Genomic DNA, 15,162 nt, shown 5'->3' on the forward strand with positions numbered 1-15,162 from the left:
AATGCAGAGCGACACCACCACTTCTGTAGCTCCTGTAAATTCTCCTGTATACAGATACATGTACAGTGCTTTACACAAACACAGGGAAGATTCCAAGGATGCTTGTTATCTTTTCATTGAAAAGCATCAGTCATGCAGATTGACACCACCTGAGGGGTTTGTCCATAGAGGATAGAGATTTATTTTGACAATAGTGCTTGTCAGGATTGAATAACATTAGGGCATACTTTTATTTCTTTTTTTTTTTAAACATCTTTGCTTTATGATATTTCCCTTATGCTCTAATACAGCTACATGCCGTGGAAGATATTCAGTAGCATATTATGTGAATAAGCCAGACTGGAGAACTTGCATGAACACAAATTGTACTGATTGTATTGTTCTGCCATCTCTAGACAGAGAAAAATTATTATACAAGTTCCGCTGATGCTGATACCATGTTTATGAGACAATAAAAGTTTGCTCTTCTGAAGGCTAAGTAAAAAAAAAAAAAAAAAGGTAAATATGAATACAGGACTCCAATTGAAGAGGAGAGAGCTCGTATGAATGGCCCTGGACACTACACTCAGTGATGGCGGGTGACCAGGTTCTCAAAAGAAGTTGAGATTTTTAAACAAAGTTTATGTAGTAACAAAGTTATTGTAGTCAGTGAAAATCACCAGATCAAAAGCGATTCTGTGGGATCCAGGAAACTCTTGAGTGAAATAACATTTTGTTGTCTGTGTCAAAAAGGTCAATTCCCTAAAAATATCTCAAAGTCAAATAAGCAGATGATAGGATTCATTCTACTCCCTCTGGCACCTAACCAAACTAGCATGAGCCAATTTTTTCAATTATCAAAACAGCTTCTCCTTCCCAATTACTGTGATCTGTATCAAAGATTACTGCCATATCTGCTTTTTTTTACCTTTATTCCAGTTATTGCATTGCTAATAGGTGCTGTATACACAGTGGAGCGCAGTTTTTCTGCTGAGAACCTGTGTTCAAACAGACCTGACAGCTGACTGGCAGGAGAGGCAAAGAGCTGTCCCTTCCCTGCCAGCCTGAGCAAGCAGAGTCAGAGGGAAGCCCCACACACCCAGAGCAGGGTCTGTGCTCTCCCTTGGTGCTGGTCACAACACTGGCCATTAACCATATGGCAAAACTCTTTATGTTAGAAAATCATCAGCAGTGGATTAGAATAAAGTATCATTTTCTGAGCAGACCTGGAATTCTGTCTGCTTTTGAGGAGTCCTGGCCTCAAAGAAGAACATAAATATATGAAACAGTTGCATGTTTACATTTTTAGCTTTCATGCTGTAAAAACCTGACATGCGTAGTCTGCTTTTTTTATTTGGTGAGAATTGCTGTAATATTTGAGTCTGCAATGGTCTATTGAAAACAGACCCCTGACTACGAAATAGAGAGTTTAGATGTTATAACCTGCAAGTAATTTATTATTTTGAGATTGGCATATATTTTGGCAGAGTTTCAGTTGGCTGGAGTGATAGTGAGTGATGAAAGATGTTATGACAGTTGAGAAGTGGCTGAATTCCTTTGTTTCCAGACTTTTCACTTTTTTTTAAGGCACAGAATATTTATATAGAAAGTGTAATATTGTTTTATGAGTATTTGCTGGACCCTGCTAAAACCAAGCACTCAAGCTTTACTCTTTTAACAAAGTGTTTTGTTATGGAATTCCTCTGGGTTTTGATGTTTCTAAATTAGGGTTAAATCAGGTTGGTATGTGGGGGCCATGGGAGAACAGGCCAGAAGTGACAAACTGTCTGATATCTAACAGGGTGTGCTTCCACTCCAGGAGGTGATGTGGTGGCAGGAAAAGAGGACTCCTCAACTGGGCATGAAGAAGCCAAACACAAGGGCACAAAAAGGGGGGAAGAGGGGATTTTAAGTGCTGGGAAAGCTGTCAGCATTTTAAGAGTTGGACATTTTCAGCACAAGACCCTGTCTGCCCCACGGCTGCTATCTGGTCCACCAGAGCCTGCATGCTTCCCATGTTTTATTTCCATCATCTGGAGCAGGAGCACTTTTAGTCCCATGGTTATACATTATGATTTTTTCTTCCCAGTCATCTCTATTTTTCCCTCCAAGACTGTGGTACTTGATGAGCCATGATACACTCAGGAAACAAATTCTTGTTTCTGATATTTCTCTGCCTATTTCCTCTGCATTTATCTCCTCCAAGTCGGCTGCTCATAAAACTCATTGGCTTTCTGCCTTCAGCTTGGCTCACTAAACCCTGGAGTCAGTCTCCAGGCTTTTTGTTTTTACAATAAAGGACAGAGCTCTGAGCCACAGCATCCTGGGATGTTGTAGCAGCAGAGAGAAAACCTTTAAACCATTAAGAAACGGAAGCTGCTAAACTCAGTGTTTCATTGCTGAGAGCATCAGGGCTTCCTTCAAGCTGAGTACAAGGAAAAAGAGCAGAGTTTCTACTAATTCACAAATCTTACTGGGAACAAGAGGCAGCTTTCTGATTGTATCACGCAGTCTATGTTGTAATAACTTTCCAAGTCTGTATTCTCCCATTTAATACTCCACTTTAATGAAGACTTCACATTGCTACTCTGCTCCTAGTTGCTCATGTGATAATCTTTGTAAACCTCTCCCAAGTAGCACTGAGCACTTCCAGTTCTCAAAAGACAAGCATAGGTTATCCTTCCTGTCCTAGCAATGCTAGAGCCAAAAAGCCAGTAAGGAAAAACAAAGTAAAAGAGCTTGTTTCAAACAGATATAAGAACAAGGCATATAAACCCTCATCCCTATTAAAGTAAAAGACCAAAGTTCCAGTGGCTTCAACATGCATTATAACTTCCAACTATACAATTTTTAGTTTTTTCAAACTATTAAACATATGTATAGATTTAGCTTAGCACTGAGAGGCCTCAGCTGGAATACTTTTCACAGTTTTGGGCACTGTGCTTCAAAAAAGATGTGAACCAACTGGAGAGAATCCAGATGAGAGCAACAAGAATGATCAAAGGTCCAGAAAATGTGATGTATGAGGAAAGACCAAAAGAATTGGGTTTGTTTAGACTAGAGAAGAACAGTCTGAGGGGAGACATGACAACAGTCTTCAGACATGTTAGACTGCTGCAAAGGGGAAGATAAACTGTTCTCAATTTCTACTGGAAGTAGGCTAAAAAGCAATAGATTACAATGGAGATTCAGATTAGACTTTAGAAGAAACTTTTTTTTTTGGTTACAGCAGTTATACCTGAGAAGACAATGCCCATGGAAACTGTGGGATCCCACTGTTTGAGATTGGGGTACTGGTATAGGCTGGTCTGCATGAATAAGACTGCTCCTAGTCCTTTTCAGCTATTTCCCCCCATGTTAGAAGTGTAGGTGAGAGACTGCAAGTGGAAAAAAATATTTTATGAAGGAATATGGACAGGTCTGACCTGAGTGGTCTTTGAACAGAAGATTAATTGCAGCCATACCTACAGAGTTAGTATTACTACCTTGTAGCCATTACACACTGTTTGCAACTATCACACTCAGGAAAACAGGGAAAAATAAAATTCTGATTCTTATCTGCTCTAAAGTCTCTACTTATGCTGGACACTATTCTGGCAGTGGAGGCCTGTGTCAAAAATCTTGAGTGTAAATAAGCATAAAATCCTAAATGTTGTAAAAGACACCATCCAGTGATAGATTTCTATCTTTGTTACATAGAAAGATTTAATACAGAAAGGAACCCAAACATGTGACACTTTGTCAGAAAGCAAAAGATTACATAGTACAACATGTTTTTTGAAATGAATTTACAATGAATTTTAACTATAAAATAGAATGAGAAAAACCAGGTGAAACTAAGACAAATGCAGGGTGAATTGAAACAAAGTGCCTGACTGATAATTCCAGAGATAATTGAGAATGCAAACTGGGACTCCTGAGGTCCCTTGTTTCAATAGGTGGATGTTTGTTTCTGTTTCTGCTTGTTTGTCTGCTTTTCATTTATAATGAAAAAAAATTTTAAAAAAGGCAAGATTGCAAAAGCCAGCTTTTTCCTCAGTTTTTTGGTGCTTTCTGCTAAGCAGCCTTGGAGCTACAAAGGTTCACAGTCTTCACATAAACTCATGCCCTAGAAGTGTTTACAGTGAGAAAAGTCCTTAAAATACATGACCACGCAGACAATCGTATGGGATCTTCAGATGTTTGCATCCTGCTCGGGACTGTGCATGAAGAGGCCTCTAGACAGGCATAGGTCACAGCTCTGTGGAAATAGTGATTTGGTCTGGAGCTTCTATAGGTACTGGCTTTTGAGGAGAGAGTTGTGCAGAGGAGGAACTGTCTGTTTTGGCTTAATGCTTCCAGGGCACAGACTGGAGGTTTAGAAGGAGTACTGTGATACAAATATCCTCAGCCGGATGACAGAGCTGCCTCTGAAGTTGATGACGGTGTTTACAGTGATCATTTCCAAGTCCAGCTCGATCGTGCGCGGCCCCTTCACGGGCCGGGTCATCACCAGAGTGGCACTGATGGGTCCCGTTTGCTGTGCATGAAACAAGAGAAAGCAGGTGAGATTGCCAAAACTAGTTCTTCAAAACCACTGACTCACTAGTCTTCCAGCAGCTAAAATAGGTGTTTTCTGTTCCATTGTTTGAAACCACTGCAACTGAGGGGACAGAATTTCATTTCAGCATTTGGCTTCTTTTCAGTGTGAACTGTCACCTTCTACCGTTTGTAAAGCCTTTGGGAGCCCTGCACATTAAAGCAGCTATTGAACATAGACACTTGCTATAGCCCAAAGAAGAAAAAAGTTGAAAACATGGGTTTAGGGCATAAACAAGTAATGTTAAATGTTTGTTTGCTTGTTTGTTTGTTTGTTGTACTCTTTAGTTTGATGTAAAGTTACTGTGAAGCAGCAGAGACCCAGAAGGGCTTTTGTTCAAGAACCTGGAGAACAGGTGTTCCCATGTGAATGGGGTCTGGGTTTGTGGTACATTGTGTATGTTAATGGCACAAACCTTACGCTCCAAAGAGAGCTTTGAATATGCAATAGCACTTCAGAAAACCAGTCCTTTATTAAATGGAAGCAGACCTTTGCAATATCTGACCAGAACAGTGAATTATGTGCATTTAAAAATCACATCTGCTGGTATTTAAACCAACATTTAGGACATTCAGATAACAACAAGATGCTCCATGTTTCCTCCAGGGAGCACTGGACTTACCCGCATGTAGAATTCCCTGCCCTCGTTCCCTGACTTGATTTGGAAGATGTAATAGGCTCCAGGGTAGCGAGTTGTTGCTTGCATCTGAAAAATGTCCGAAGGCACAGACCTCCCAGACACCATATCCATCACTCTGTACAGGATGGTGAAGGGCTGATCTCGGCACCCAGGGTTTTCAGCTGGACACATGCAGCGGCTGGTTGTCAGAGATAGAATAGTCAGCAGGGGTTACAAATTGCTGTAATATTTGATTATTTATATAAATAAATGTGCATAAATAAATGTGCATAAATAAATAAATAAACAAATAGATAATGTTGTTGATCAGCTAAAAAAATCAATGAAACTTGTAATAATTTTCTCACTTTTAGCATTTTCTGTGTTGCTGTTCTTGCTTATATCCTGCCTCCTTTTTCTTGTCTTCTCGGCCAAAATACCTTGGCATTCTCCTTAAATCACTCAGAAATGTGAACTTCTTTTGAAGCAGCCCTGCAGGTGTACAATACTCTGTACATGTTTATTATGATAGTAATTTAAACTGAACTGTCCCCAGAATATTATTAGATCATTTCACTGGTAGTACTACATAAACAGTAGTGATTTTTGTTTCACTATGTTTTGTGCACTACATGAAAACATACAGTCAACATCCTGGATCAAACCAAAGCTCTGACATCAAATGCAGAGCCTTAAGGAAGAAGAGGATATGACAAGCATACAACACTTCCACCAACAGTCTCCAATTGTTTGTGACTTAGGGAACCACTGAAACAAAAATTTCTTCTTTCTATTCGTCAGCTATTAATGCATTTCTTATCCATCAGCTTTTCCAGCTTCCCACATTAATTTTTGGCATCCACAGCCCCCTGTGGCCAGAAGCCCCACAGCCCCTTTCTTCTCTCTTTGCATGGCCTCTTTCTGACTTTATCTGATGCTCCTAGCTGTTCACCTGAAAGGAGAGCAGCCAGTCAATCCCTGCTCATCCTCCTCACCCATCTCAGGGCTTCATATCTGACCCTGTTCATGGCTGAACTGCTCTAATATGGCTGTTATTCACAAGGAAGCTATTCCATACTTTTGATCATCCTCATTGCTTCTTATGAACCTTTATCCACTTATTTTTCTTTTGACAGGAGGGGAAGGAACTGCACAGTCTTAAAGATGTGGTACACAACGGCATGTGCTTCAAGGATATTCTCTACCTTTTAACATTTAAAATTCAGATTGCTTTTCTGACCTCTAGTGAGTACTGCAGATCATGGAACTAGAACCCTCAAATCTCAGTTTGCATGCATTATGATCAGATCAGTGGTCCTTATTTAATTTGTGAATTTGGGATTTTCTTTTTACTTTAAATTCATCTACACTGAATTTCATCTGCTATTTTTATTGCACAGTCATTGAGGCTTATTCTATAGTATTTTTCTACCCACTTTTATCTACTGTCTTCAGATATTGTTGCAGACTTTGCCCATCTCATGGTTTATTCTTTTCTCCAGGTTGCTTATGATGGACCAAGTAGGTCCAACTCAGACCTCTGCAGAAATTCAGCATGAAAGTTGACAATTTAAAACTATCTTCTGTTTAATTTCTGTCTTTCAGCTTCTCAATCTTCTGTTCCAGGGTTTTTTCTCTGTTACTTATGACTGGCTTATTTCCATGATAACTGTGTGAGGGTCTTTTCAGAAGCCTTGGGAAATGCAAACACTGCATCAGTCCATGTGCCCTACCCACATGCTGCTGATTTCTTCAGAGAACTCTAAGGAAGTTGTAAAGCAGGATATCCCTTTATAAAAGCCATGTAGGGGGAATTTACTGGGCAAGGGTCTTTTGGACTATTTTTCTAGAACCTTCACTGCTGACATCAATTTCAGACAGTGCATCTGCATCAAGAGGCTCTTGGCATTATGATCACCCAATTCCTTCCACAGAAAACACAGATGCAAGGAATTCACTTGGCTTTTACACTGACCACTTCTGGACATACGTCACTAATTAAGTGCAGGCCCATCTAGACATGAGCCAAAGCCACCAAACACAAAGCTCAGAGATCATGTTCTTATGCAAGCTGCTCTGCAAGGACTCTGTAGTTGGGCTCTGGGGAATTTAGATACAGAGGATTCAGTTATTTCAAATTCCAGTCTAAGACTCTTATCAGCAAGGTAGGAGAAACCCAGAACTAGACAGACACTATGTGTCCACTCTTCAGCTGCCCTAGTTCAAAAAACAATGTAAATACACTCATAGATTCTAAAGGAAAGAAACTAATTACTAATCTTTTACTTTCTATAAAATATATTAGGCTACCAAGCAATTCCAGGTTATTGGGTTTAGTGCAAACCTTGTGGATGAAATAATGTGGACTGCAGTATATTGAGATCTGTCTGGAACTGAAATATTTTGAGCCCCAGCAAATACATACAAATGTAAAAGAAACAGGCTATTTTAAGAAATGTAGGGTTTATTGTTTGCCTGCTCAAATGTTTCCCAGTTGAGACAGTGACAGTACTAAAGCCCCATCCAGACACACCCAATTTCTGGGCAAGGTGGAATCAGTCTGTGAACTATTCAGAACTTTTAACCTTTAAGCAATAAGAAACTATTTGTATCCTGCTCTAACTAATATTTTAAAGTGCTTTCCAGGCATAAACTAGTTACCATTTGCAGGAAATATTCCTACTAATAAACAAGCTGCATTTGAGCATATATGAAGTCAGTAATATAAGTAAATGTCTCTTATTACATCACAAGCCTCTCTGTTTTGTCAACTGATAGCTGTTTTTCCAGATCCTCTAACTTTACATACATCTGAGTATGATATATCAATCATATCATATCATATCATATCATATCATATCATATCATATCTATCATATATATCATACCTGGCGACCTGGTAAGCAATTGCAATTTATTATTTTTATAAAGCTTACCAGTGGTAAATTTAGCAACAGTATGTATGTATAGCTGTTTAGATAGATTTCATGGCTGTAATGTAAAATTGCAGCTTCTTTGGTTTACCTTAGATACAACTTTTCCAGACAGAATTTGCTTTTGTGGCTGTGGGTATGTTACTCACTTCTCATTAATCTGGAGATAGGGCTCCTCACATCGTACTGGATCTAAACATTTATATTCTCCTGGGATATTGAAACATGTTTGCTGTGAAGTACAGGTGAAGTTTCTGATTTCACATTCATTGATATCTAAAACACAAGGAATAAGAGAATGGCTGAAGCAGGAAAATATGTACAAGATACCACTCCTACAAACTGGTTTCCATCTTAAAGAATTATCCCAAAATTCATAAAACTCTTGCGCTGTGAGAGGTGACCTTTTTATAACTGTTCCCTCTTTTAAGATCAGTTTTTACTCCATTCACTTCTGCTAATTAGAGTGCTCCCACATGCTGAATGCTGAAAAAAAAACCAAAACAAAACGGAATTGGCTGTTCAAAGTCTCCGACCTTAGAGAATGGGAAAAGTAGAGATGTACAGCAGAGGGGAGAGCATTTGAGGTCTTTCCTGTGTAGCTGTTTTCTAGCTATGAAGTCTTACTTAACACACCAATTCACCTCAGCAGGAATATTCACGTGCTGACATCCTTACCAGAATTGTATAATTGGCCCCTACAAGTATTTCACTGTTCAATGCCAAGACCAAGCATCTCAACTCTTGAAAACCTCTTTCTAGACACAGGATCTACTTTGTGGTCCCCATGGGTTTTAATCAGTGCAGAAATGTTACCTTGGCAGCTTCTACTGTCATCAAGCAAGTTATATCCTGAAGGACAGGTACAGTAGTAAGAACCAGGCCCGTTCACACATTCGTGCTGGCAGAGGAACTCTGAGAAGCTGCATTCATCCATGTCTGCAGTGGGAAAACAAAAACCAAAGTTTAGTGTCTTTGGCTTTACTGTCAAAAGAGCAGTCCTGCAGGCAGGTGGCCGCCCAGACCACCTGCCCATTACCTCAGCTGGAGGCTGGCACTCTCCAGCTTCCTAGAGCTGTGCAGCAGCCTGACAAAATGCTATACAACAAGTTCTTCATTAAACACTTTTTTCGTAAGGAAACAAAAACTGCTGCTGAACACAATGTATGGCTTTTAATTATTTATTTTTCTTTTCTAATACCTGTCACCACTTGGCCATGTTTTCATTCCTGTTTTACGTCAGAGATAGATACTCTGACAACAAAGCTGCAACTGTAATTTAAAAGGAAAGACTTGGCAGCAGTTTTATTTTATTTTTCTTCCTTCTTTTGGAGAACAAGCTTCACGTTCCCAGGGTTCCAGCCACATGGGTTCCAGCAGAACTCCTGCAGCCAGCCCTGTCTGTTTCATATTTTTGAGCCTCTAGTCAGTTACTTCCAAGTCATTCCAGCAAGACTCCAAGAGCACATCCCAGCCTGGGTCAGACATACTGGAAGGCCCAGCCCTCTCCCAGATACATGGGAAGCCAGGCAGTCTGTCAAATACTGATTGAGAGCACAAGCTGTGCTCTTTGCCCCTTGCTGTCATGAATTGACCAGTCACTGTGTTCTGCAGAGCTGTGCTCAAGTGACAAAGATGAACTTCAGAGCTGCACATGGAGCCATGGCTGACTGAGGGGAAAACACATGCAAAGGCACGAGGCCGAGGGAGGCTGCCACTAATCATTTCCTTATTTCCCTGTTCAGGGGAAGAGAGAAACAAAGGCCAGAGCCCCAGCCAGGAACTCCCAAGTTCTTATTCCCAGCTCTGACTTGTTGACTCTCCCAGGCAAATCACTTTTACTCGTCAGACTGAATCTCCCTTTCTTCTAAATTGGGCTCAGTCCATTCATTCACTTCTGGTGTTTTGTGCAAATGGATTGGAAAGTATTTGAAGTCCAAATATGTCCAAATGGCTTTAGGGCTGAAATCAGATTCTCAAAAGGAAGATGAAAGGAACTCTACACCTACAGAGTGCTGTTACTGTGTGAGTTTCCCCAGTGAGTTCACTGAAACAAACACCTTCCTGAAGCTCCATGGACTGAGGGCTGACTCCATAAAGTGGCTGAGATATCGGCCACCCTCTGGCATCCTAGCCTGGACCTCCAGCATATTGGATTTGTGTAACTGGTGCTTGGCTGCTGTCAGGTGCTGAGGGACTTAGAGCCCCCAGGGCCCTACATTCCTGCTCTTGGGCCCACAGTGTTCCTAAACACTCCTGGCATGCTCCTGGCTGACTGTGTGCAGACAGCGAACGGGGTGGTTGTCATTTGAGAGCACGTCTAATGCACTTGGAAGACCTCTGTGATTAGGAAAATAATGATGATATTGGGAAATCCAGGTTGAAATCTCTGCCTCTCTCCTTGAATTGGGGCAAGAATGCCTTCCAGCTTTGAGGTAAGTTGGCTGCTAGGCCATGGACTAACCCCACTCCTATTGAAATAAATCTGAATCCTGGGTGTCTCTTAAGAGTGTCCCCCTGACCAGGCATTCCCTTTGCGAGCCTCAGATGTCCAGTGATTGCTGTGAAGAAGCTCATCCAGAGAAACTTCACCTGCTTTGTCAAACATCTCTTGTACAAGATTGTCAGGAAAAGATTTTCTGCTCTGGATCTGGATGGTGGAAAGACCCTTTTGCTGGCTTAGCTCTCAGACATGGATGAGGCTCAAGCATCACCTTATTGGCATTGCAATGAACTTATCTGATTCAGACCCCCAGGTAGCTCAGGAGGTAAACACATACAAAACATTCAGGAGTCTAACTTAGACGAAGAAAATCCATTAGAATGCAGGACACTAAGTTAGGTGTTTAATTCCTAAGACCCTTTAGATATATATATAGGGAAAATATCTTGGGAAACACTAATCATATACACTGCATCTCACATACCTTCTCTCTCAGAAACAGCTTATTACATCTGTTTACTGTAAATTAAAACTCAAGTATTTTCCAGTGCATTTTTCCAAGACATATTGGCTGAATTTTCTAATTTTATCAGGCTGATGGTACAATAAGCAAAGAAATAAGTTTTGCCTTCAATTAAAATGAAATAATACAACAAAAACAAAATCCAGAAAAGAAAAATTACAGTGACATAAGCACAATTTATTCTGCTGTATGCTGAACAGGTCAGCAATAACTGTACTAAGAAATCATATATTGTTTTTAAAGTGAAGCCAGGAGTCATACTGGGGGAAAGTTTCAGGCAGAAGTGAGCAGTTGTTAAGAGCAAGGGAAATACATGCATTCAACAGACAAATGGAAAAGTGCTTTCTATAAACTATTTCTTTAATCATGGAAGAATGTCCTCAGGCTGTCTCTACTTGCTCTAATAGAGCTTCCTGTTCAGCATTACAGGGTGCTTTCTTATGTTTTGCTGTTACCTTGGAGCTTTTGAATATTTAGCTTATTTCTTTAAAACCATTTGTGGCCCTCCTCCACGGAGTTTTCCTGGGTATTTGCTGTGTGCTTTAGCTGGAAAGAAGATCATATCAGTTGCAGCTATCCTGATGCTGCCATGGACCAAGGCAAAAAACTTTTAAGAAAGTTTGTAAAAACAATGCCTTTGAAAAAGTAAATGTAATAGAGCTAAAGAAACCAAAAGAATAAATAAGAGAGTTACCACTGCAGTTAACTCCGTCAGCTTCCAGTTCATAGCCAGGTTCACAGCGGCAGAGAAAAGAGCCATAGGTGTTGACACAGGTCTGAGTGCAAGGGTTTTCATTTGTACATTCATTCACATCTATGGGAAAACAATGCCAAATTCATCAGTGACTTCTCCCCAAACTCCATTTTCATTTTTGTTCTGCAGAGCATTTCAAAGAGATTAGCTGTACAGTCAGAACGATTTGTTCTGAAAAAATATAACCAAGTCAGTGTTGTTTATTTGGATTCAGGTTGATGCCTGGGAATAGCATGTTGGAAACATGACGTGTGGAAGTGAAGCATTTTGAGAATGACTTCAATTAAAAAAATAACATGGAAGATGGAGATGAATTTTTTATTATAAATGTTTCTGTCCTTATCCTGCAATTTGAATACCATTGAACCAATATTGTCATAACAGATCTAAGAAAAAGGCAGCAGGATTTTCCTGAGAAAGATAAGGCAATGATGAGGGGTCCTTATGGAAGCCTTGGGCTAAGGCAAAAGCAGTCTTTTTTTTTCCTTGTAGGCATTAACAACTTCTGGTCATCATGAGCACAGACCTCCTCCTGCAGCATGTGGGAAGATGCTCTCTGCTTTGCCAGGGAGACTGTGAAAGGGTTTTGTTGACTTTGAGGTAGCACATCACAGAAAAAGGTGGTCTAATGCTTAGGACTGCAGTCTGGAACCCTGGAGACTCCAACTTACTGATCTGACAAAGGTTTCCTGTCTCAGTTGGGTCACACAACCTCAGATTTTAATAATAAATTCAGTGCCTGAACACTTGGTAATTCCACTGAATTGAGTGAATTGAGGTTTGAGCCTCTGTGCATATTTCTCCTGATATACCAGTCCTATTGCACCTGCACGCCTTTGAAGTACTTTGAAACTCCAGAAATATCTGTCTGACCAACCTGTGAACATTTTCAAAAGCAATGCTGGGAAGGTCACTTGTGCTCTAAAAACCAAGAAAGTCTTAAGGGTGTGGCTGAGGGGGCACCAAAGATTTCAGGCCTGGTTCACCATTCTCCTACCTTGGCAGGATCTCCCATCGTCGTTGAGGGTGAAGCCAGGGTTGCAGGTGCAGGAGTAGGAGCCGGGCACGTTGGCACACAGCTGCTGGCAGTAGCCATAGCGACATTCGTCTATGTCTGCGGGGAAAAGGAGGGAAACTGGAGTGCTCTGCATCTCCTCATGACATACAAAGCAGCCAGCACGCTGAGCCAGCAGTGCTGATAACACAGAAATACCCCAGCACGCTGGTCATGGTGTCACAGCCAAACTTCCAGGCGTTCAGACATGGAGTTAGAGTTGAAATATACCTGTCCCCAGTAGAATGTGGTAATGTGGTGTTATCCGCGTCTGGCATCTACCAGTGTGTCTGATGAATTGATTGGCATTGATGTAACCTACAGTTTAAATCAGGCAGCCCAGTTTGTTCCTTTAAGCAGCTCCCTCAAAGGATACCTGGCTGCCAGCACAACCACAGCCAATGTTGCAGCAAAATTTTGGCAGAATCAAAATAGAAACCTTCTTTGCCTCCACATATACCAAAGCTGCTCACTGGAACAGCAGTGTTTGTTACTACAGGCTTCTTTTTTGAGTGAGGATATTTTTGAAAGATTTTTTTCCAAATAGTCACATTCTCTTTTTATATGAATTTTTAACTGACAAATTACAGACTGTATAAACAGTTAGTTTAATGCCAAAATAGCAGTTTGGGCTGAATTGCAGCATTGGCAGTGCATGCAACTGAGTGCTATGAGCACAAGAAAATGCTCTAAGACGTGTAATATGGTAAGTGCTAGAAGATTTTTGCCTCAGAACTAAAAACTAAAAGGAAACACCTGGAATAGCTGTCCTTTCAAAGCCTTAACATTTCCTTTGGTATCAACTGGCTTTTGATTTATGGAGATTTTTTAAAATAGCTGTGTTAAAGCTTTGAAGCTAAATTTATGCAATAGAAAACCCAGTATATTATATGCAGTCAGCAAGATAACTTAAAGGTCAGATCAGTGGTGATAAGCACACCAGCAGCAGGCTTCACCAAATCTTCCAAAAATAACAAGGGTTTTAAGTAAATTAATACCTCATTCACAGACACAATGCATTACATGAAGTACATGCTTTGTCTTTTCAGGACTGTTATCTCAAGAGTGCTACATTTTGAGGGTAAGGACTTCTACAGGGCTGCTTCTTGTGGGTGGGTCATGTGGACACTGCTGCACTGGCTTCTCTGTGTAAACTTTACAGGATAATTGCAACAGATAGAAGTGTAGGGTTTTGTAATGGTGATTTACTAACAGTAATTGGTAACTCCACTGAATTCCACTGCACTAATAACAGTGCAGCAAAAAAATTTGTCTCTAAACCCCAACTTGGCCCTCTGATTACAGTAAGTATTGCTTTACTGCTTTATGGCAGCAAAAATCACTTCTCCAAAGCCAGTATAAAGTGTGGAAAACTGAGACTTCTTTGAAATTTAGGGGAAAATATAGCAATTCTAAATACAATTTTCTTTTCCCTTTTCACATTGCCTTGCAATAATCCACCCCATGATTACTTAAATAGGGCAATACTGGGATGTTATTCCCTATTTTAGATAGCATAAGCAGGTACTCTAATCAATTCATCAGTACAGCTATTTCAGTTCTCTGCTATAACCACCAAGCAGAAGAGTATTTTAGATCTGTGTTCAAATCCTGAATGCTGCACACAACCATTTCATTTGGCCTGTAACTGGGAGAAGTAAATGGGTAACAGAACAGGTGACGCAGAGCAGAATCTGCCTTCCTTCCCTCCCTCATCCTCACCCCATCACATACACCTGTGCATTCCCCAGTACAAGCTTTGAGAAGTTGATTTATCATAGATTAAGGAGCAGGGGCCTTGGAGACTTCTTACCCCAGAGGAACTGCAAGACAGTGACTCCCTGAAGAGGCTGTGGCTGCACAGACCCCAGTTTGGACAGGGCTCAGCCTTGTGCCTGCCAGGTGAATTACGCAGCAGCAGTTAGGAAAGCAGCCAGGAATTCATGGAATTGGTACTTGGGAGGAGAAAGCTGGAAAATAACTGGAGATGCTCCAGGGACAAATGGGCAGGGAAAGCCCATTCTCCTTCAGGTGGAGATATGACAGGATGGTCCAGCTCTGCGGAGCTGGCACCAAACAGCCTGCGCTGCAGGGAAAAAACTAATAATGGGTAAATTTTCTTTAAAAAAAAAGTTGTATGCTGATTCCTAGGTCCTACCTGTGTACCTAAAATTAGCATCTACATCATCATCCTATGAGCATGTCAAGTGAGGGGAAAGGGCTGGAGGAGAGGAGAGATGGAAGCTTTGTTTTCCTGTGCTGTTTGCTGAGCAATATT

The 15,162-nt window shown here is 40.8% G+C and overlaps 1 protein-coding gene across 2 annotated transcripts in view; it reads right to left on the reverse strand.

The window, feature by feature from the left end:
• Positions 1-2,874: 2,874 nt before the first annotated feature.
• Positions 2,875-15,162, reverse strand: part of FBLN5 (fibulin 5) — a 46,113-nt gene continuing 33,825 nt past the window's right edge. For both annotated transcript variants that reach the window (XM_030949272.1, XM_030949271.1), the window contains exons 6-11: positions 12,828-12,944; positions 11,771-11,890; positions 8,927-9,049; positions 8,260-8,386; positions 5,181-5,376; positions 2,875-4,498 (exon numbers count right to left, since the gene is read on the reverse strand). In XM_030949272.1, the coding sequence (XP_030805132.1) occupies positions 4,337-4,498; positions 5,181-5,376; positions 8,260-8,386; positions 8,927-9,049; positions 11,771-11,890; positions 12,828-12,944 (845 nt within the window). In that variant the 3' untranslated portion in view covers positions 2,875-4,336. The remainder of the gene's footprint in view (positions 4,499-5,180; positions 5,377-8,259; positions 8,387-8,926; positions 9,050-11,770; positions 11,891-12,827; positions 12,945-15,162) is intronic.

This window comes from Camarhynchus parvulus, chromosome 5 (genome assembly GCF_901933205.1).
Source record: "Camarhynchus parvulus chromosome 5, STF_HiC, whole genome shotgun sequence".
Taxonomy (NCBI): Eukaryota; Metazoa; Chordata; class Aves; order Passeriformes; family Thraupidae; genus Camarhynchus; species Camarhynchus parvulus.